The 24,811-nt window shown below is 39.8% G+C and overlaps 2 protein-coding genes across 2 annotated transcripts; both read left to right on the top strand.

Annotated features, from left to right (window-relative positions):
- Positions 1-3,987: 3,987 nt before the first annotated feature.
- On the top strand, positions 3,988-4,839 carry LOC128869703 (paired box protein Pax-6-like). Its single transcript, XM_054112310.1, has 2 exons — positions 3,988-4,240; positions 4,649-4,839. The coding sequence occupies exons 1-2, from the start codon at positions 4,156-4,158 to the stop codon at positions 4,837-4,839; spliced, it is 276 nt and encodes a 91-aa protein (XP_053968285.1). The 5' UTR covers positions 3,988-4,155.
- Positions 4,840-6,168: 1,329 nt separating this feature from the next.
- LOC128869705 (uncharacterized) lies at positions 6,169-8,220 on the top strand. The gene has a single exon (XM_054112311.1). It carries the CDS (start codon positions 6,169-6,171, stop codon positions 8,218-8,220), a length of 2,052 nt encoding a protein of 683 aa, XP_053968286.1.
- The last annotated feature ends 16,591 nt before the right edge of the window (positions 8,221-24,811 follow it).

Below are 24,811 nucleotides of genomic sequence, written 5' to 3' on the forward strand. Positions count from 1 at the left end.
TTTTCTACAGCGAACGCCCAATCCTCGAAATTTTCGCGCCCTTTCAGCTTTGGCACATTTGTATGATAACTGGAACTCATTTTTCTGGCTTGCACGATATATTATAAATACCACTATTAACACGACTTTTTATTATAATATATTTTACTATTGCTCTGGCTTGCACGATATAAATACCACTTTTTATTAGATTTTACTTTTACTCGTAGCCCATAACCTTTTAAGAAAGAAAAGCACACGTGGATGGATTTACAACGAATGACTTAAACTTTATTTCAGGTTTTGACAAGTACATGAAAGGTTGCCAGATTTGATAATTACATCAATAGTTTTAATACAAATATTTAGTACTGGATGATGTTAGAATTTACATTTTGATATACATTCTCAACATAAAGCATCAATCGTCTCTGGATGGTTCGCATAGCATTTGTCCTTAACGGCTCCCCACACAAAATAGTCCAACTGATGAAACCAAATTTCGTCCATGTCATCCCCTTCAATTTTTGGAAACAAAAACTCGTTGAGCATGTCACGGTAACGCTCGCCATTTACTGTAACCGCGGAAGAAGAAGAAGACTCACCACTTTGGAAATAGGTTTTCAATATTTTCCAATCTTGTTCAAGCGTATAGCGTCCCATTTCGTAAATGTCGAACCTTTAAGTAAATTATGAGCACATTTGACATGCCATTTGTGTTAACATTCTCAAAAAAATAGGTGGTTCAAAAAGCAAACGCTATATGGCCCTGGTACCAAGCATCTACGGATCTTGTAGAAGCAATCATAGAGTAATTTAATGAAGCAATAAAACATCGCGGCCGCCGTTGCCGATTGGGTTGGTTTCGGAATTCACAGAGAGAACGTAGGTTCGAGACTCGGTGAAACACCAAAATTAAGAAAAACATTTTTTTAATAGCCGTCGCCCCTCGACAGGCAATGGCAAACTTCCGAGTGTATTTCTGCCATGAAAAAGCTCCTCCTCGGCTTGAAACTGTAGGTCCCTCCATTTGTGTAAGAACATCAAGACGCATGCGACAAATAGGAGGAGCTCGGCCAAACACCCAAAAAAGGTGTACGCGCCAATTATATGTGTATATATATATAATAAAACATCGCAGCCTCAGGGGCTTTACAAAAATTGCAACAAACGTGCATATTAAACTCACATATCGAACTCACACATCAACTGACCTCTAAAACATATGTATGCTGAATTTGAACTACAAAATGCCATATTTTTCAATTTCCTGTTCATTCCACATGATTCCGAATTATTGTCATACTTCACAAAAATGAGTCACGCAACATGTGTGACCCAATACCATATAATTTTTGTTCGAGCTTGTGACTATGTTACCACTTACTCAAAGCATGAAGTAAGGAGTATAAAAATAATGGAATACGTAAATTATGGTGTCATGTATAAACAGTGGGCAAAAATGGATGAATTTTGTTAAAAATGTGTTCCTATGCGCGCTAAACTACGCAGAATCTTTGATATTCGGATTTGTGTTTTTCATAGCTTTTGTATTTTCGATGAAATTAAGTCTAAAAGGAGAGTTAAAATTTTTGTCCGAAACATTTCAACAATCCAAATACGTCCAGATTTCGGATAACAACATTTTTTATTTGTGCCCGCTCAGAAAGCACTGTGCGTCGCAGTCAAGCAAGTGCCGTGCCATGCACGACACGCTAAAAATTCTCAAGAGTTCGTAATCGTTACCAGAAGAAAAAGGTATATGTAAGCATATATATATGCAAGCATATATATATATATATATTATATATATATATATATATACATAATTGCCGCGCACACCCTCCTAATTGTTGATATTGTTCGACAAATGGAAAGGCCTACAGTTTGAATCCGAATGGCAGATATTTTTTATGAGGAGCTTTTTCATGGCAGAAATACACTCAGAGGTTCACTATTGCCTGCCGAGAGGCGACCGTTATTAGAAAAAATTTTTCCTCATTTTGGTCTTTCACTCAGATTCAAACATACGCTCTCTCTGAATCCCGAATGGTAGTCACGCACCAACCCATTCGGCTACGGCGGCATGAGCATAGATACGCTACAGCAAAAAACAATCAGCAATCTGGTTTCAAAGTAAATTTCTAACTTCACGGCTTTATTACTTATTTCGTAAATTTTTTACTGATTGGATAATCCCATACGTGAATATATATCTTAACTGAGTATTTATCTTTTATAAGAAAAACAAAATAAAAAATAGTTTAAAAAAACTAAAAAACACGCTTTTATTGCTAATCGAACTAAAAAGTAGAAAATAAATTTTAATGACAAAGAGACCTGTAATGAAGTAAGAGCAAATCGAACGATCAGTCATAGTCAACTACCTCAGAACAGAATTATATTAAAAATTAAGATACAAATAGAGTAATTCAAATTAGAGTTAAAAGCGTGGGATGCTTGATATAGTAAATATTACAATCATTTTATTGGCAACTACCTATGTACAGAGGGTTATGAAAGTGAAGCAAAATGCATCCCACGCTTTTAACTCTAATTTGAATTACTCTACTTGTATCTTAATTTTTGATATAATTCTGTTCTGAGGTAGTTGACTATGACTGATCGTTCGATTTGCTATTACTTCATTATAGGTCTCTTTGTCATTAAGATTTATTTTCTACTTTTTAGTTCGATTAGCAATAAAAGCGTGTTTTTTAGTTTTTTTAAACTATTTTTTATTTTCTACGATTAGCAAAAAAGCATGTTTTTTAGTTTCTCTAAACTATTTTTTTTATTATGAATGAAAATTATTGTTATCATTGCAGTCAGTGAATAAATGATTCGATATATTCGTGTTATATTTAATTCCTTTCTTATCGACATTGAGTCTAAAGCTATGCAGTTATCGGCTGTGATAAAGAAGTAATCGGGATGAAGAACTTATTTCGTGGAGGGAGCCTGAGTATAAATAAAGATTTTTCATTTTACAACCAAATTCACCTTACTTTTTGCCCACGTTAAAAAAAAGAAAATATTAATCCTGGCAATCCTAATAAGGATAATGGAAAACTTTTATCAAATTATTGCATTGTCATCGGTCCTTGATAGGTGTGCAAAATTTGAAGCCGATGAGATTTTTAGAAGCCAGTGAAAATTAAGCTCAAAGATTCCGTTACATACATACATACATACATACAACCCGACCTAATAAAAGTGTGTTAAAAAGAATGGTTTTGAAATTTTTAATAATACGAAATTTCGAAGACGTAAACTGGTTTTAAGCTAATGGCGGCTTTTGTTTACATCATTAGTGTATGGTTCTGCGAACACTTTGAAAGCAGCTAAAACAATCACCATTCACTAAGAATGTCGCCATTATGCCAGATTAGAAGACATATTTACATACATATGAATATGCATACATATAGGTATGAAGATGCCGGCACTTGCCACGACAAAAATTGACAGCTCATCAATTATTTTTGTCTTCTTCAAAAAAGATAGGCCTATGGGCAGCTCAGGCGCGACAAATATGCGCTTGTGTTTATAAATGAAATACGAGTAGGGGTACGTTCGCGAAAATGTATAACTGCAGCAATACAGCAGCCCTGTTGCTTATTTTGCACTACACTGCTGACACTCAGCATTAAATACATAACAATTACGCTTACCTTTCTTTTTCCATTGCATTTGTGTTAAGCTTGCAGACAAAAATTTTGTGTTGCCGGTTATTGAGGTTATTTGCGCGCGTGATGAGTAAATAGAACGTTTGACTTTTGCAAGTGTTGCCACAGATTCAAGAAGAACGTGATACTTTGCAAAATTTACAACACTGCTGTTCTGATTGCCATCGCGAACGTACCCTAGTTTTTGTTGTATATAAGAACTTTTTAAAATGTTTTGCGGCGAAACGGCCATCGCGCTGCGTATGCTGCTGCTTCTGTACCTATGAAGGTATTTTGTTTTTGTAAGTAAATACAATATTTGGAACATTAACTGGGGGTCGGTAAATTTCATTGAATAAATAATAAAGGTCATACATTTTTATTAACCTTTATAGATAAAGACTAATATGCTGCATTCCTTTTGTGTATACGAGCAAAGCATAGTTGCTCGCCTCTACAGTTCGTCCCGATTCCCTTCCTCTTCTTTTCCCCGATCGACCGCACCAATATGCCAGTTTGCCACAAATTGAGCGATTGTGATTATATCTTATTACTTACTCAATTGATTAACTCAACATCCGTCCTCTTGGGAGGTGAGTTTGCTGTCAGACAAAAAGCTAGTGTCCTTATGCTGCGAAATAGTTTTCATTCTCCTTTTATGAGACCATTTTGATTTAAAAAAATCTTTTCTCCCTTACTAAAACTTGAATATTTATGTTTCAAACGGTTATGGTTTTTTTACTATTAATAAGAAATATTGTATTTGCTCAACCATTTGAACCAATTTAGTTCAATTATACGTATAATTCCCAAACTCTCCCATAATTAAAACTTTATCGGGAACGTGTGACAATGTACGGTACGACTTTATGTACGTGCATACTTATGATATTGTACATACATATTACTAAAGCTTGAGTAAAGCATTGCTTGATATTTACATGCATGTGTGAGGTTATAATATAATACATACTAGCATATATATATATTTTCAATTATAGATCTATTCTCTGGTGAGGCGTCACATCAAAATTCTCATGAAAGTACATCGGACGGAAATTCGGATCACAACTCTTCGGGGGATGAAGACTCTCAGATGAGGTTGCGTCTTAAACGAAAACTGCAAAGAAATCGTACTTCATTCACAAACGAACAAATCGATAGTCTAGAAAAGGGTATGTCTGTTAACTAAACATCTTTTGCATACAGTTCGCTCCAGATTATTTTAATGTAAAGATTCCATGCAAGTTTCCATTGGAATCCTCTAGGCCATTGGCCCAACAACTTTATATATCCGTACGGTTTTAGGGAGTGCAATTAGTCTGAATTTTAAAGACCTCCTCGGCAAGACCAAGATCAGGATAAATTTATAGAAGCATACAGTCCGGTTCCCTTGATTAGAAGCAATAATTTTAATGGAAGAAAAATGTTATTATTATTTGATCAATTAACAAATGGTTTTCTGATAAATCAAGCAAATAGTACTATTATTTGTTCAAAAATACTAAACATCTAAATATTATTCCAGCGAGCGGTAGTTCGTGCCAGGATAACTTCAGAAGCTGTAACTATGTGTTAAATTTATTGGTTCGGTTGAATAGGGACGCTTGGTTTTTTCTACATTCTTTATGCAATGAAGGTTTGAAACGAAATCGTTTTTTTTAAGTATTCATTGTGTTAATCGAAAACTTATAAATTCTAATGAAAGGTTGAAAATGTCAAAAATAAGGGAAAAACGAAATCTAGGTGTCAGAGGGACTTTAGAAACGCGTTTTAAATTCAGTTAAAAATTCTATGTGCTATTTTGGTAGTTCAAAAGGTATTATACTGTAGTTAAAACCGTTACAGTTGAATGGAATACTAATCTGGACAACCGAATTTGTACAGATTGGACGACTTTCAAATGACAGCTGCAATTTCTTCGAACGTGAAGAGCACACTTCATCACCTCCGATTAAATCCTAAGGTGACGTCTTAACTTTTAATTTACGACGCTTTTAATTTTAGACTCTCTTCTTTTTTACACCTTTTTTTGTATTTGTATAAAAACAGAACTACAACTAATTTAAATGAAAGAAAATAGTGTAAGGTCTACTATCTGCGTTAAAAATATCATACTACAACACAAAATTTAATAAAAGCAATGCACGGGATTTTGAAAAGGAATATAGCCGAAAATTTAAGTCCCTTTTTGCAACACTATTCTTCAAAATTATTTGAGTGATCATTAGTCATTGGTGATCATACATTTAATACGTCGTACAAACAAAACAAAAATAAAAAGCAAACGTGTTTGCTCATAAGTACCGTGTGCTTAAGTACATTCGCCTGCATAACCGTTGCATACACGGTCAGCTACCTTGGTCTACGGGACTTGCATTTACTTTTGCAGCTGTAAACTCACGCCATCCTACCGGTAACTTAGTACTGTATACCGCATACAGGTGGGAATTTTTGTAATCGCTATCAAAGGCACTTTGAAAATGTCAAGGAATGAAGACTCTCTATCCGCACGACCAGGATGGTTCCTGAAAAGAAAAGTGAAGCTATATTTAGGCAAATGGAATCCATACATCGTCTCGCAACAACCGAAGCCCTACGCTCACTGGATCAAGTAGATCTCACTTTGAAATTGGAACTTGTAGACAACATACGGAGTAATTTTGAGCTCACACAAAACCGCCTGGAAGAAGAAGATCCTGATGAATTAGATACTGATGCTCGACAGCAGTTCTTGAACATCTTTATTTCAGTCAAAGGCGCCATCACTCGCGAGCTACAGTCCAACCGCTTAGATAGCCATTTACATTCAACCACACGCAATTTTTCGCCTCAGGACTCGCAATCTGTGGTTGCTCTTAAGCAACCAAAATCTTGTTTACCGGAACTGAAGTTGCCAACGTTTAGAGGCAACTACTCAGATTGGCCACAATTTTTCTCCATGTTTCGCTCCATAATTGACCGAGAAGCTGAATTAACTAAAGTGGAAAAACTCCAACATCCCCGCTCATGCCTTGCAGATGCCGCGTTGGACACCATAAAGTCCTTAGAAATTCGCGAATATAACTATGATAAAGCTCTTGAATTACTAAATAACCGATTTGATAACAAGCGTTTAATTTTTCAGTCACATATCCGGGAGTTGCTTGGACTAGAAAGTGTCGAAGGAAAGGTGGCAACAAATTTCCGGCGGTTAACGGATACATTTTTGTCACATATTCGTGCATTACACACTTTAGGCAGCATAAAACAATTGGCCGACAGCTTGCTGATACACATCGTTATGCAGAAATTTGACTCCGCTACTCAAAACATGTGGGAGGAAAAAGTGTCATCCAATGAGCTATCCACTTGGGAAGGCATGGCGTGGTTCCTAGAAAAAAGGTGTCAAACTCTGGAGAATGTTGCGTTTGCTACGCTCGGTAAGACTCCAACCAAACAGGTGAGCAAATATGTGTATCGCAACAAGTCTTTTGTGGTCTCGAAGCCTGCACAAAGGTCATGTGTGTTTTGCAAGCACCTTGATCACCTCATTTATACTTGCCCGTACTTTGCGAAACTCTCCCGAAGCGAGCGCTGGAAAGAGGCAAAAAATGCTGAACTTTGCCGGAACTGTCTTAAGCTTGGACATCGATTACAACAATGCAAATTCACTCACTGTTTTCGTTGTAAAGGTGATCATCACACCCTTTTACATAAGGATATTCCAGAGCAACCCATCCAAAATGCCTCATCGGCAGAAAAGTTTCCTCAACCAGAATCAGCAGCATCTTTGGTTTCCATGGCGCCTCCATACATATCAAACGAGCACTCAAGCATTAAACTAAACGAATCCGTACTACTAGCTACCGCAACGGTGTTTGTAAAAAACAGTGTTCGATGTTTTATCGCCTGTCGTGCTATTTTAGACTCAGCTTCGCAACTAAATTTCGCTACGAGCAGGTTATCCAACCAACTACTGTTGAAGAAATCGAAGCTCCCAGTAGCAATTTCGGGAATTGGAGACTCAGGTACAACAGTTGAGTACACAATCAATATTATTTTTAAATCTATTCACAGCGATTACACAAACACTATTACGGCGTCAATAATTCCCACCATTACTGAGCAGCAACCTACCACCGCTTTCAGCATATCGCATTGGGTCATACCTGAGAACATAAAATTGGCCGATCCATCAATTAATACTTCTCGTATGATTGACCTCTTAATTGGAGCCGGCATATTTTTTGATTTGTTGTGTGTCGGCCAAATACGTCTTAAGGAACCAACACCCATTTTTCAAAAGACACGTCTCGGCTGGATCGTTTTTGGCGGTAAACAACGCTCCAACATCAGCTCTTCGTGCGCGGTGTCATCCAAACTCGTCGAAAGCAAGGAATCAAATGGATCACTTGATCAAATGGTCCGCAGTTTTTGGGAAACAGAAAATGGTCTCGAAGGAACCACGAAGGTAACAAAAGAAGAACTAGATTGTGAAATACATTTCCAAACAAACCATTGCCGTTTGGGTACTGGCGAGTACTCAGTCCGCCTTCCTGTCAAACTGAGTCCAAATATGCTTGGTGACTAATATCAATATGCTTTACGCCGATTAATCTCTCTAGAACGACGTTTGCAGCGAAATGACAACGTAAGGTTACAATATTCAGCGTTCATGGGAGAATATCTCGATTTAAAGCACATGACTCTTGTGGATGCTCTCCCCAATGTACCAACATATTATCTTCCTCATCACTGCGTTTTTTAAGAAGATAGCAAAACAACGAAATTACGGGTAGTATTCGTTGGTTCAGCTTCTACAACAAGTAACGACTCTCTGAATGAAATTCTTATGACAGGTCCAAAAATTCAACCAAAATTTGCAGAAACTTTAATACGTTTTAGGTCAAGGCCCATCGCATTAACAGGTGACATATGCCAAAAGTACCGCTGCGTACGCATCACCTCACCAGATGACTATCTTCAGTGCATACTTTGGAGGGAAAACCCGATGGAAGATGTTAAGTCCTACAAATTAGAGACTGTCACTTATGGAACACGACCAGCATCATTCTTAGCTATTAGAGCTATGCACCAGCTAGCTAACGATGAAGCCGAATCGTATCCCCTTGGTGCTCAGATAGTACTGCGGGATTTTTATGTTGATGACATGATCACTGGATCCGATACTGCTGAGGAGGCAATTGAAATAATGGGGCAAACTTCGCAGCTACTTGCAAAGGGTAATTTCAAAATACGAAAGTGGTGCTCCAATGATCAAGCTGTAATGGCGCAGATTCGTCTAGCTGATAGGGAAAAACTTCTAAGGTTTGATGACGGCAGCAACATAACAAAGGCGCTAGGGTTGCAATGGAACACAGATCATGATTTATTTTTCTTTGCATTTACCCCATTTCAGAAACCAACAAAAATAACGAAACGCTCTGCACTTTCCATCATTGCCCGTTTGTATGATCCGCTCGGTTTAGTCGGCCCATTTGTATTAAAGGCAAAAATATTTCTTCAGCGTCTATGGATGGAAAAACTTGACTGGGACGAAAGTTTACCGATGTCTCATGAAACAAGCTGGGAGAACCTATGCAGTCAATTCGACGATGTCAAACATTTGACATTTCCCCGCTTCATCGCTAAAAGGAATGCATCGTTGGAACTTCATGCCTTTTGTGACGCCAGTTTGTCTGCATATGGTACGTGTGTTTATATACGTGCTAGCAATGGTAAGAGCGTATGTATAAATCTGCTTTGCTCAAAGTCGCGAGTTGCTCCGATTAAATCTCACACTGTGCCGAAGCTCGAGCTGTGTGCTGCCTATTTGCTTGCTCAGTTAGTGCACTCCATCGCTCAACTTAATATTTTCAGCTGTATATTTTATTGTTGGTCAGACTCCAGTATTGTGCTCTCATAGTTAAAGGAGGACTCATCCCGGTTCAACGTATTCGTAGCTAATCGCATTAACAGTATTCAAAATCTCGCAGATGGTATGGAGTGGCGTTATGTCCCAACAACTGTAAACCCTGCTGATATACTATCACGCGGAGGCACACCAACAGAATTACTAAATTCTTCGTTGTGGAAACATGGACCGCCGTTTTTGTCTAATCCGTACAATGAGTGGCCTAAATGCTGCGTTCGAACTCAAGAGCTTCCCGAAATGCGCAAAACCTTTTTGCTAACTACGCGCTCTGCTTCTGATATGTCAAGAAACTGCAAATACGTAAATTCTTTTCCATCTATGCAACGCATCTACGGTTACGTTTACAAGTTTGTGAAGAGGATATCTCAGGTCATTTAACACCTAGTCACATTCAGAATGGAACATACTTCTTAATTCGCATGATAAAAATGGTACACTTTTCAACTGAGTATACCTCACTTCAAAGAAAAGAAATAATTTCCTCTAAAAGTGCATTATTTTCTTTATCACCTTTTCTGGACCCAGTTGGGCTTCTGAGAGTTGGTGGCCGTCTCAAGAACACAAACTTAGATTTTTATTCGCGACATCCTATTATAATGCCAAAACACGATCCTCTTACAACATCTATGATTAGTTATTTCCATTTAAAATATCTACATGTAGGTCCTCAGGCATTGCTTGCAACGATTCGTTTACAATATTGGCCAATAGTTGGTCGAAAAACGGTGGCACAGGTTATCAACAAATGCATCATTTGTTTTCGTGCGAAACCAAAATTGATGGAACAAATCATGGCAGATTTACCAGTGGAACGAGTAAAAGCGGCCAGATCATTTTTTACTACAGGAATAGATTTTTGTGGCCCTTTCTATTATCAGTCGGAAATACGGAACAGGCAACCACTGAAGTGCTACATCGCCTTGTTCATATGCTTTGCCACGAAGGCAGTTCATTTTGAACTCGTCAAGGATTTGTCGACACCCGCATTTCTAGCTGCGTTGCAAAGATTCATCAGCACACGAGGTAAACCTAAAACAATTTGGACGGATAACGCAACAAACTTTGTTGGAGCCAAAAACGAGCTGCTGGAACCAAGGCGATTATTTCTGAGTAGCGAACATCAACGAGAAGTGGCCAAACATTGTGTCGAAGATGGAATCGAATGGAAGTTTATACCGCCAAGATCTCCTCATTTTGGTGGACTTTGGGAAGCTGCTGTTAAGTCAGCGAAATTTCACTTCTACAGAGTCGTTTGTTCTTCGAGGTTGTCCTTCGAAGAGCTCCGCACACCCGTTTGCCAAATCTCAGCAGTAATTAATTCACGGTCTCTTATTCCTCTTACAGAGCATCCTGATGATCTTGCAGTTGTTACGCCGGGACATTTTTTGATTGGCGGCCCTTTCACAGCTATAGTAGAACCAGACATCACTGATCTGAATATAAACAGGCTCAGTCGTTGGCAGCAAATTTCTCACATGCAACAAGTATTTTGGAAGAAGTGGAGTACAGAATATCTTACCCAATTACAACAACGATCCAAATGGCGAACACATAGGGAAGGAATTAAAAAAGGTGCTCTAGTACTCATAAAAGACGAAAATCTGCCGCCGCTTCGTTGGCCTCTGGCACGAGTTATTGACATAATTCCTGGACCAGATAGTGTAGTACAGTAAAACAACTTCAGGAATCACCAAAAGAGCTATAACTAGATTGTGCTTGTTGCCATTAGACGATCATCTTGAAAGCTTAAACTTTCAACGGGCGGAGGATGTTGGGAACCGCTGTAATGAATAGAATCCAGCACTTTCACTTTGCAATTTCTTTCGTTTTGTTGTCATCTACACTCAATGCATACATACATATATACATACATATCCGAAATGCTTAACAACAATACACATTGTGAGCTTGAAGAACCAGAAAATAAGACTAATAGCATAAAAAGGTGCAATATTCATGTTAATATTATTGAGTGAAATACTAAAGGTTATCAGAAGAATTACCAAGAACTAGATATCCGAACCCCGGAAGGTTCATTATATTTGTTTACGGGAAACCTACATCGAACTTAGTTTTTGTTTTTTTTCGGTCGGGATAACTAGCAAGCGCAGCACATTAGACATTAATTAGGTCCATTGTACTACACTTGGATTCCCTTTTAATTTTCTTTAAATCTACCCGATCTCCGAAGAAATCTGAGTAGATCTTGGGGCGCCAAGGAGCCAAGATGGTCGCTTCTTAGCACATCAGTGCCAAAAACCTCAAACCTGATTCGAGCGGAGGCGGGGCAGACGCACAGGATGTGGTCCGCCGTCTCATCCTCCTCTTCACAAGCTGGGCAGAGTACACTGTCTGAGATGCCCACCCTTTCCATGTCCTTCGCCCACAGAAAGTGGCCCGTCATCAGTCCAACCAGCCGTCTGCACTCCCTTCTGCTTAATGACAGGAGTGTTTGCGACAGTCGATCGGACAGGTAACATCAGTTTAGTCCATCTGCAGTCTCTCAGACTGCCAAGTTCGCTTTTGGGTTGTAGTAACCCATTTGCTAACCGTGGCTTTGATGGCCGCAGAAGGGTGTGGCAAAACGGGCTCGGGGCCAAAGAAGTTGGCCTCAGAGCCCATCTTAGCTAAGGAGTCAGATGTCTCCTTTCCCACGATACCCACGTGTCCCGGGCCCCATGTTAGCATCAGGCTGATATGTTTACCGACATAGTTCAGCCTGGATTTACAAGACTCGACTACACCTTATGTGGTTGGGGGGCAGTCTAAGGCCATAAGCGCAGCTTGGCTGTCGCTGCAGACACATATAAATCTGCCATCTCTCTATCTGTTTTCCAGAACAAAGTTCATCGCTTCTTGAATATTGTGTTTTATCCTGCAGATGGTCTTCAAGGCCTATCCTTGGATGAAAGCATCAAGTGGTGGCAAACCAATCAGAGCATCTAATGCCGGGCCTGAAGTAGTCGGAAAAGCTCCGGTGCAACAGATGGCCACAGTGCGTTGTACTCTCAATAAGGTCCTCCCGCGAGAAAGAGTTTGCTCATCCAGAGTACTGATGCATAGGTAATAATAGGTATTATCATAGCCGTAATAATAATAATAGGTGTTATCATAGGTATTATCCATAGCACCTTGCTAGGAGAAAGACCCCACGTTTTTCCAAAGACACCATTGCTCTACCAGAAACCTGTCAATGCTTTGGATGTCTTTGTTTCAACGTGTGATTTCCAGAGGAGCTTGCTATCGAGGATTACTCCAAGATATTTAATTTCTTTTGGCTGCTGGATCGTGACTCCTTTTAGCTTAGGCAGAACGAGTCCTTCAAGCTTCCTCCTTCTGGTAAAGAGGACAATACCAGTCTTGGTGGGATTTGCCGATAGACCAATCGCACAGCACCAAGTGTCAATCAGATCCAGGGTTTTCTGCACTTTCCTACAGATGTTCATAAGCAAAGGGCCTGTTACCAAACAGGCAACATCGTCCGCATATGCTTGTGCGTAGACTCCCGAGTCGTATGAGGTGGTGAGTAGAGGATCGATTACCATGCACCAGAGCAATGGAGACAGCACGCCGCCTTGGGGGCAACCTCTATTAACCCCAGATGACACCAACAGATATTCCTCTGCTCGTACCGAGGTTATTCTTTGGGCTAGCATCGAACGAATCCAATTTATTAGCACCCGGTCTACACCGTGCCTACTAGCAGAGCTACACATACTGTCAAAAGTGGCATTATCAAACGCCCTCTCTATGTCTAAATAGATGACCATAGTGTTATACCTCCTGTCGATGGCCAGCTCTACCCTAGCAGCAAGGTTTCGCCGTGCCGACTCGCAGGATTTTCCACTCTGGTAGGCATGATGAAATGGAGACAGAGGGTGAGCCTTCAGCGACTTCTGACACATGCGCAGTTCCACCAGTCGTTCGAGACTTTTCAGCATGAAAGAAGTCATGCGGATGGGTCTGAAGCTTTTGGGGCTGATGTAGTCATCCCTTCCAACCTTTGGGATGAAGGCGACCCTTACCGTCCTCCCAGTGCCAGGCATGCTAAGAAGATTTTCTTCAGGGCTGCTGTCACGGACTCTGTGCCTTCCTTCAGCATGGCAGGATATATGCCATCTGGTCAGGGCGACTTGTGGCCACCAAAAATTTGATAGGAAATCGAATGGCGGCCTCATTCACTACAGATCTGGCAACGTACCAGTCATGCCGAGAAGGTGTAACAGTTCTGACAACCGCCTCTAGCAATAAGGGCTGTTGCCGGCTGACGCTTATCTGATTACCAAGAAAGAGATTCCATCAGCAAGCTGAGTGTCTCACTTTCCCGCTCCGTGAAGGAAACATCAGATTTTCTAAGTGTACCCAGCTTTGAAGTTGGGTCCCTTTTCAGGATTCTAACCAATTTCGCCTTGTCACTCAGAGATTCAATACCACTGCAGAACTCCCTATATGAGGCTCTTTTGGATTCCCGAATAAGCCTCTTGTAGTTCTTCTGAATATCACGGTATCGCTCCCAGTCCTCAGGAAGGTTAGTCTTGGAGGCCCGGTTTAGAAGTTTTCTCGACTCACGCCTCAACATCTAGAACTCTCGATTCCACCACGGAACGGGAGTCCGGTTAGGAAGAGGTCGAATTGGACAGGTTGTCTCAAAACATTCAGTTAGGGCAGCGTTAAGTTTCTCAACAGCCGCCTCAATGGCCTGTTCTTTTCGAAGTCTTGGTGGCGTAACGTCAAGGTCCCGCAACGCCTCCCTAAACTTCTGCTAGTCTGTTTTTCTGGGGTTTCTAGAGGGCAATGGCATTTGTGCCTCCTCGCCAAACTGAAACTCAATGTACCTGTGGTCCGAGCACGAATTTTCGGCAAGGACTCTCCAGTTCATGATTGACCACCCAAGTTTTGAGTTCTATAGGGGAGATCAATCACCTCCTGCCTTCTAGCTGTGACAAACGTTGCCTGTGAGCCCTTCTTATGTATATTTAGGCAAGAGGACGCGATAAATTCGAATAGTCGAGAGCCCCGTCCATTGCACTTGCTGCTGTCCCAGATTGTATGCTGGGCATTAGCATCGCACCATAGGATAAGGCCCAGGATAAGGTTATTGACCACGGTCCTGATCCACTCGAAGTTGGGCAGCGGCGCGCACGTCACCCTTATAGTGCCGTCCTTTGTCTCATAGCTCTTCACGTTGGCTTCAGGAGGCCTGTGACGGAGGCAATAACGTGACGCATCAGTCGACTTTTGCAGTATTTGATTTCTGTATTCGTCAGCTGATGGTCAGGCCCCAGTTTACCAATCATTAAATTTAGTTACTCACCATATTGTCCCAAGTAATGCACATGTGGCGCATATTCGCAACTTCTCTAACATTAACTATTCTAAACAGGGCAGTGGAATATTTAAATCTTCAACACAAAGTGTTTAATGCTAAATATCCAAATCAGACATTCTCTCACCCAGACATATTGCAATAAGTACTCCCATAATTATATGTGACAATTTCAACGCTTGGAGCCTACTTTGGGGTTCACAAAAGGCGCACAATAATTGAAGACTTCATTTTCGCTTCCAACTTGTGCGACCTTAATAACAATAACTGAAACAAAAATCACTCAAAATCATTCACACATGTTGACCTGACTATTTGTGCGTGACAAGTCCCGCTTGCATTGTGACATACACTTGAAGATTGGCATAAGAGCGACCACTTTCCAATAGCTTGCTCCTTTCCCATTTGATATAACACGTGGAGGTTTTAGTTCTATTCGCTTCAATAGTTTATTCAGAAGTAAGAGAAAAATGTGTATAATACAAAAATACAAGAATAGCAGAATGTCAATAGAAAGAAGGTGCACGTTGCTACGGTATTGCCAGATTTCACCACCATCTGAACCCCAAATATCCACAGCATTAAAGTACTTCTAAGTACACCACTACCAAAGCTAATTGGGAGAAATTTAATAATGTTATATATTCAGTGACAAGTATTTTCCTTACATCGACAACACCAATCCTAATAAAGAAACTGCAACAATTCATAAGGCTTTGAGGGAGGCAGCGAACCCAGCATACCATCGATTTCATTAGAATGTACACAGGAAATTTCAAAATCTTTGGAAACATCCAACCCAATTCATAGCCTCTTCCAACAACGTGCCTTTAACCCATGTGTTATGCGACCGACATCATTTGCTCTTAGCCTCGAAAATAATATCGGTATTGCTGAAATAGGTAAGATCCCAGACATATTCCCACTTCCGTCAAACATAGACTATTCTAACTCCAGGGACTTAAATGGATCAAGCAACTTCAGTGTCCAGTCCAACCTAGTTGTTGATACCAGGCTCTTCAAGTTCTCATCACTCTTAATATTGGGCCTACGCTTACGATGGTGGGTACAGATCACACCTCAAAAGCTTTTCATAACGCACCCTATCTGTATTTTTAGGATTCCTGAAAACCTCGTTTGTGTACGTAATTTGAAAGGCAATGTAAATCTCATGTGTTTATGCTCAGATAATGTTTAAGAAACTACCACTTATTGAATTGTAGGTTATTGCCGTAGCAGAGAGTAATATCTAATAAAAAGTTTTCTATAACAGGTGTTATTTTCAACAGTCCGCTATTTCGGTAGATGTCACTTTTGAAGGTGTCATTTTTTGATATTTGACAAGTAGAAACTACGCCCAGAGAACGTTAAATATAGAGAATTCTCACGAGCTACGAATAGTGTGAATTGTCAAAAATGAAGTGAAACCGCGAACACTATTTCACCTCGCTTAACTCGACAGCGGGGAAGTTCTTAACAGAGCTGATTACAGTGAATTATGTACAAGTACATTGGCTCTGCTCAGTTTTTGGTTTCTGTATGAAATCAAATTGACGAATGCCGACGGCATTTTGCAAGGCATTTGCTTGTGTATTTTTATGTTCGCTTGATAAACGAAATTTATTCAATCTACATATATTTTCAAACAAATACAACCAAATAAAGATTTAAAATCAAAGTAACTTTAATGTTTGTTGCTTTAATTTTAAAAGAAGAATTTAAACAAAATACATTATAAAACGACCCACATTTTGTTGTGTGCGTTTCAGTAAATTTGATGAAAATAATTTTTCGAGTCGAAATTAATTTTAGACAAGAATTCAAAGAGCATATTGGTATATTGATGAATATATATGTATATCAATATATGTTTATATACATATATTTTGTTAGTTATATTTGTGCAAAAGTTCAATTGCATCTTCAATTCTTATAGTGTTACAAATGTATGTATGTGCACACGCACTGCAGCAACAATGACCTATCTCACGACTCATTGCCTTATCATATCATATTTATATGCATTTGAATATTCATTTTTTGTTCCTTTGCCAAACGACATTTTTTTCAATTTACATATGTATATTAGAGGGAATAATTCATATATGTATGCATTTTATAGATAGTACAAAACTTTGAAATTTAAAATAAATAAAATAAAACTTCAAAGAAACGTATTTGCATACATATATGGGACAACTAAGTTCTATTGCATCTTTAATAAATATAGTGTTGCACGCATATGTATGCACTGAAGCAACATGACCTACCTCACGAGCATCGCCTTATCATATTTCATGCAATAATTAGGGTGTAAATATTCGAATGATCGAATTCCTGCAAATGCTAAAACAACTTCTTCTGCATATGCATCGACGTATGTGCATGTGCGTATATGCACACTTGATGTCCTAACTATATATATATGTACGTTCAATTGATCAAATCAAAAAATCCTGTATACAAAACGCTTCATTACCAGGCACACAGGAAGATGGCATATGCAAATATAAATATGTGAATTGAATTCAAGCAAATCAATGCTTATTAATATACACATATGCATGTACATACAACCACACACACAGGGCACTCACTTTATTCCTCAAAATGCGTATGTCGTTCAAATCTAAAATTCTATGCCTAGCGACTACAAGAACAAAATGCAGTCTTAGGCGCAGGCGTAGCGGCCATCATTCTAGTTGACATAGCGCTGAACAGTCGCGGCGGCGCCGAACAGTTTCAACTATTGTACTGTGCAACAAAAACTCATCACCAAAAAATTCATTGATAAATTCGAGCTCATAGTTCTAAGAACAATTCGAAAATAGTCAATATTGGAATATTTCGCGTAGAATTATTTGCCAATATTTGATAAATCTTGAATTTTTGTCAAGTCGAGTGCCCGCGGCTTCGTACATATGTATGCATCAATATATGTACGTAAATATGTGTATATGTACAATGCTGTGCCTATGAATATGCGCTGCGCCATGAGTGCGCGCTGGATTTCTTGCGAAGTTTTACCGTTTTATGTTGAGCTGTGGCTGGTGAGCACACATACACACAGCATATACATATGCGCAAATGTATATAAATTCACAAATTTACATTTGCATATGCCATCTTCCTGTGCGCCTAGTAATGAAGCGTTTTCTATAGAGGATTTTGATTCAGTTGGAAGGGATTCAACAAAGTTTTACAGACACCAGACAGACAGACATTACATATTTATATAATTTTGGATGATTTGGAAAAATTCAAATATATAGGTCATATTAAAAGGCTACCTAACATTCTTTGCTTCTAATTACCAACAAATTCTTATCGACTGCTGCTAAATTTACATAATTCAGCCCCTTACTGTTAATTTTTGTTGAAAAATGTGTCTGTGGTGAAATTGTCTTCGCGAGACGAGTACCCCTCGAAATTCCATACGTTCCTGTCATTGAGACTTCTCTATACATTAACGTTCTCTGCTACGCCGTTAATAAAAATGGAACGATACATGCTTAAAAAACGCACTGAAATTATTAAAATTCACTGTAAAAATAGTGAAAATTTGGCAGAGAGGGTTCGTAAAACTCGAAAATGTTTGAGTCATCATGTAGCACCTTGTCGGACTGCAATACAGAATTTAGTAATGTGAAGAATAAAACCCGTGCACGTCGCTCAATAACAGCCGAAAATATTGCTGTTGTAGCCGAAAGTTTTGAAGAAAACCCAGATTTGCCCATTCCTCTTCGTTCTTTGGAATTAGGCATTCCACAAACGTCCTTATACCGTATTTTGCATAAAGATTTGGGTCTTAAAGCTTATAAAGTCCAGTTAACATTAAGAACTCAAGCCGGCCGATCATCATCAACGCCGGAATTGGATGGTATTGATCTGGACAACGTTTATTTTCAACAAGACGACACAAGCAAGAAAACCATTGATCTTTTATCAAAATAACACCTCTAATTGGAAAACATTTTACTTCTACTGATGTTGGACCAGCATAGGTAGGTATGTGTCCCCTAGTTCCTATATTTACATTATGCAGTAATTTAATAAGGGACTTACTTCTCCCATTTACGTCTGTACTTCGCCATTGAAAGTAGTGTAAGTTTGTGTGCGCTCCTACCACCATCTCCTGGCCTGTTCTCCTTATCTCCTGTATCAACTTTTGCAGCTCTGGGGGTGGTGCTTCAACGTCGTGAACCATGTAATATGAGGAAAAGACTTTAGGCTCCTTGTCTTCACCTTCGACGGCAAACACGGTTAGGTCATGTGTGCTGTAATTAGAAAGCATATAGGCATTAACATTTTGTTTTCTTCTTCTTCCGATCTAGTCTTCCTTACAGTTGTAGTATTTTTTTTTTTGTGGGACTGCGTCCAGCATCCTTGATACTAGACGTTATCCAAGGCTCCTAGATTACAGCCACGTCCATCGTCATGCATCTATGCGGACGATTGCGGTCAATTAGCGCCAGGTTTGGCAACGTTACTGTGCCGCTTTGATTATAATTGCCGCCTTGTATTGGCAAAGGGATTATTTCCTTCTTAACTCGGCTTCTTCTTTGCTCGTTCCTGCTATCGAAAGCAGTACCTGGAAGGTTAGCTTTTGGAAAAGTCAGCAGCTCCTCTTCCACAGCTGTATGGTTGTCACGTGCTCATGCTTTCTAGGTCCGAGTCTGATTTGACCGCGGTACCTCTTGAGACTGACGACTTTGATTGTTTCGCAGTAGCATTACGAGTGTTGGGATCTGCAACCACCTCAGCAGATCTGCACCTCAGCATAATTTTGGTATTAAACCTACGATTATGTACTGTCAATCTCAAACCAAAACAAAGGTCGTGTCGTCGAATATTGTCTTCGCCCAAGCCTTTGCGCTATAGAATAGAACGAGCATAATGAGAGCTTAAAAAGTGGGGTTATTCTTCATCAGAGCAGTAAGGTGAGATCTCAGTCTAAAATACCACTTGTTGGCAAAAGGGATTCTCGGTTGCATTTCCTAAATAAATGAATTTCATTACTATCAAGAATGAAAAATATGTATAGTATTATAGTTAAGCTATCCGTAGCAAGATTATGAGACTAACTTTTGCGACGTGTATGGAGAAGGTGTCACAGGTAAGTCTAAAGTACGGAAATCGTTTGCAAAGTTCAAAACGGCGTCTTCAACGTCGATAACACGTCCCGCAGCGGAAGGATTTCTGAATTCGATGAAAAAAGTCTTAAGTCACTTTTGAAGTCACAGTCGTGAATTGGCGGAAAAAATGAACTGCGATCATAAAACGATTCTCAATCACCTTAATAAAATGGGATTTACCGAAAAATTGGTTGCATGAGTGCCTCAAGAGCTCAACGAAAAAAACAAAGAGAGTCGCCTTCAAATTGCTTCTCAGCATCTTGCCCGCCATCGAGCAACACGAGGTCATAAACAGCGGTTTTTGTACCGAATCGTCATGGGAGATAGAGAATGGTGCCTATACATCAATATGAAGCAAATAAATGAGTGGGGGGCTGCAGGACATACGCCAAAGCCGAAAATCAAGCCGGATCTTCATCCAAAGAAGATCATGATATGTGTTTGGTGATACTGGAAAATGTTCGAAAATAATGCCATGGTCAGCAAGCAGTTCTACATTGACCAGCACCACCGCATGAATCAGGCTATTCGACTGAAAAGACTTGATCGACATAGTCAAACCATACTCCTTTACAACTTCACTAGGCCCCATGGTATACAAGACGTCAAAGCCACACTCCAAGAGCTCGAATGAGAAGTCTTTCAGCATCCGCCGTATTCTTCGGACCTTGCACCGACCGAATACCCTCTTTTCCGTTTCCTGTCAAGCCATATGAAGGGCGTTACCTTCGATAATAAAGAGGTCCTTAGAAACTGGCTCAACACCTTTTTTGACACCAGACTAGTCGATTTTTGGCGAAACGGCATCAACATATTCCCAAACCCAATACTTCAAGCATGTCCTTACGTTCGACGACACATATAAATTTAGCTAATGAAATCCAGAAAATAGCAAAAGAAGCGGTGACAAACTTAGTAAACCTAGCTATCCAAATGAATGATAATAGAGTCATTCGATGCCACCGGTTTAAACCCAATAGAATTAGATAGAGTACCAACACAGTTAAAGGATTACGCGAATTTTTAGAGAAAGCAATAGAATTCAACTCCTGACGTAAAACAGATGGTAGGATTTTAACTATGTGTGGAAGAGTACGAGGTACACCCAAGTGCTTCGCAGTTTTACATACAGTCCACCATTACGTCATAAGCCATTCATATATTGACCTCGAGTCTTATGGAATTCCTCTCGATTGGGGAGGGATTTTTCATAAGGGCTTTATAAGAACTCTGTATGCAAGGAAAGCACCCGTCATGAGAGCTCTGAGCTACGATAGATGGCGACACAAGCTTATCACTTACTGCAGTTTACAGCCGTCCAAGGCATCGAATCAAAAGTAACAGCCATAAAAACAAATGTGTAATGGGCGGGGATTTTAATGCGAAGCATACATACTGGGGATCAAGAGTCATCACCACGAAAGGTAGAGCTACACAAAGCAATTGAATTGACATGGCGTAACGAATTTTCCACTGGAACTCCAACTTACTGGACAGCAGATCCGCAAAAAATTCCCGATCTTATTAATTTTTCACCTATCAGGAAAATATCCGTAGACTATATGTGAAATGGGAACGGTCTTGATATGAACTCTGATCATTCTCCAATATACCTGAAATTAAATGAAAACATTTGCTTAGAGGAAACGACACATATTTTAACGAATTATCACACTGATTAAGAATGCTTTAAAAAATCCTCTCCGATGGCAAATATTTCACTGAAATAAATAATGAAGCTTCATTAGGCAACGAAGAATTGTTCTTAACAAACAGCACCCAGCACGCAGTGTGGAATAGTGCACCAGCAAAAAGAGCAACTGACAGTGCAGTACCCACCAACAAACATAAGAATGATAATATACATGGGCTAAGAACAACCAAGAAAAGCCAATACGTTCTCGGAGTATCTTGCAGACATTTCGAAACCGTACGTCACATAAATGCAGCCGAATTTAGATTTTCCTTTTTCAATTCTCATAACGACGCTGAAATCCCTCTCATAACGAATGCTGAAGTAAATGAACAAACTAAAAAGCTTAAATTCAAAAATTCGCCGGGCTTAGATCTAGTCACCAGTGAAATCCTAAAGCAACTACCTCAAAATATAGGGTTATTCAATAGGTGTGCTTCAACTTTTTTCCGATAGGGAGGGCGAACGACGCAATTTTTTTTATTTTCCGCTTGTCATTTGTAAACTTCATTAGTATACATTTCATCATGGAACGCTACACACTTGAGCAACGATTGCAAATCGTGCAAATTTTTTATGAAAATAATCGTTCTGTTGCTGCTACTTTAAGAGCATTATGGCCATTTTACGGTCCATTTAACAAGCCGTCCCGTTTTGGGGTAATGTGTAGTCATTGGTCTACAGTAACAAGCCGGCGACGATTTGTGAGCTCAGAGCCAATATTGAACGCGAAATTGCTGGAATTTCGGCCGATTTATGCAAAAGAGTGGTCGAAAATTGGGTTCAACGATTGGACTTCGTAAAACGTGCACGCGGTGGTCATGCAAAAGAAATCGAATTTCATACTTAAATGGATATGTTCAAACTCGATAATAAAAAAAAAATTAGTTAAAAAAGTCAAACCGTTTGTGTTTTATTCAAAAAAGTTCAAAAGTTGAAGCGCTCTTACTGAAAAACCCTATATTATATCATTATGAATGCCACTTTCAAGTTAAAATACATCCCCATCTATTGGAAAACAGCTGGGGTGATCATGTTTAACGATCACATTTAATTTGCCTATGATTTCAAAATTAATAAAAAAATTATTTGCCAAGCGTCTTAATCACGTAGGTTAGGTTAGGTTGAAGTGGTTGTCCTGTGGGACACAGTCAGGCTCATAGCCCATTGTGATGCCACGTAGGAAGTTTGTCCCTATCTCTCGTAAAACCAGTGAGTGGTTCCAAAAATTTTCGAATATCTTTGATTTCTGCAGAACTGAGATCCTCCAAATCATTAAAAAATTGTTTACCTAGAATAGTAAACCTGCGTCTGGAACAGAGGCGCAATAGGTGCGGGATTGTCTCTTCCTCGTCCTCATCTTCTACAAAAGTCATGTAGTTACGCCCATTCTCATCGGTCAGTTTGGTGCCGAGTCTCGCTAGTTCATCGGCTCTACAGTTACCCCAAAATGTTGCGATGGCCAGAAAGCCATGTTACCTTTAGATGAAATGACTCAGTCATCTCGTTCAGAGATGTGCGGCATTTCATGGCTACCTTGGAGGTTGTTTCCACTGATTTGCCTTTGCTGTATGCATGTTGGGAAGGTGATAGTTTGTCGCTAATCTTTACTCTGATATGCACACCTAGCAACCGCTCTAAGGATTTTAACAAAAAGGATGATAAGCTAGTTGGCCCGAAGTCCTCGGTTTCGTGTGTGTGGTTTTCGATCCTTTGAGAATGAATACCACTTTTAATTAAGTCGTATCGTTGTCTCATCTCAGCCACGTAACTGAACAATGAATATAATTCCTACGCACCAATTTGGTTATCCCTAAAGCATTCAACCATCGACCAAGTTCACAGATTAACTCAAGTTATTGAAAACACCCTTGTCCAAAGCCTTCGACAAAGTATGCTACGGTAGTATTCTCAATAAGATTAACCCATTATTACCAATACCATATTTGTCAGATCATATTTTTCGAATTAAATAGAGTGATACATACGCCGCACTCAATGAAATTAAAGCTGACGCTGACATTCTACAGAGTAATGTATTTGATTTTCTGTATTTCCTTCCCCGCTATGTGCCTAAGTCCTGGAATCCAGATCAGAGAAACGTTACCTGCAAACCCAAGAGATTTGGTCTCCTCCTTAGAGGAGTTTACTAGTTTAGTTCTGCTTCATGGCTTGACTATATTAATATTTCTTTCACTCCCACATTCCCAAAGCATTTTGCATGCCTGCAGGATCGCAAAGACTTCTGCCTGAAATATGATACATTAGCAGTATTCGGCAATTTTACGGAGATAGATAAATTGGCTGATTTAGAGAAAACCCGTGCTCCGACTCCCGATTCCATCTTGGAACCGTCAGTGAAGACCGAGGTACAAGCTTATGTGCAGATTTTCCCTCGATCCAATCCTGCCTATTTGGAAGGCTTGCTCTAGCACGACCCTCAAACGACTCAAACGTAAAAGTCGGTGAGAAGTATGAGGAAAACTGTATTCACGGCAGCACTAGGGCAAGTTTTACCTGCTTCGCCCGACCTCAGGAGGTGCTTCATTTTCGTTGGCCATGTGTGCAGAAACCAAATAGTAGCAACGGTTACTAGATGGCTCTACTCGGGCCACTGTCCCGTCTGGTAAGCTGAACTGAGAAATCAGAAAGACTTTACCAGTATTCGTAACGAGGATACAAGCCCTAGGCTTACCTTCCGACTGGACATAAAAAATATCATAGTGTCTGCTCTTGAGGCCCATGCTCTTAGATTGCCGAAACCAGGGCTCTTGGATCAAGCAGATATACATGTCTCCCTCCCTGAGGATGGCACAGAGGTTATCGGTGGCTAAACTAGCGTGGCGAAGGTTAATCTAAGCTACCCTTGACATGGCTTTGTTAAAGGATGCTCACGCGTTCTTCGCAGATGCAGACGACCGTAGTTCGTGAAATTGGTTAGCTACTTCCCTATTCCGTCCAGGTTGCCTCCGGAACACCAACGCGGGGAAGATCTTAACTTTGGCCATTCTGAGGTCTAAACGGAGTTTGTGTTTTTTTCCTCGATTACCTTCAGGGACTCTTCAGAAATAAAAAGCAAGGCTGGGGACTGCT

This window comes from Anastrepha ludens, chromosome X (genome assembly GCF_028408465.1).
Source record: "Anastrepha ludens isolate Willacy chromosome X, idAnaLude1.1, whole genome shotgun sequence".
Lineage (NCBI taxonomy): Eukaryota > Metazoa > Arthropoda > Insecta > Diptera > Tephritidae > Anastrepha > Anastrepha ludens.

What these genes read in the sequence shown, in the direction of transcription:
- LOC128869703 (XM_054112310.1), top strand. Translation starts at nt 4,156, where the DNA reads ATGCCAGTTTGCCACAAATTGAGCGATTGTGATTATATCTTATTACTT. An exon ending in AACATCCGTCCTCTTGGGAG is followed by an intron (nt 4,241 to 4,648) that starts GTGAGTTTGCTG and finishes TTTCAATTATAG; the next exon opens with ATCTATTCTCTGGTGAGGCG.
- LOC128869705 (XM_054112311.1), top strand. Translation starts at nt 6,169, where the DNA reads ATGGTTCCTGAAAAGAAAAGTGAAGCTATATTTAGGCAAATGGAATCC.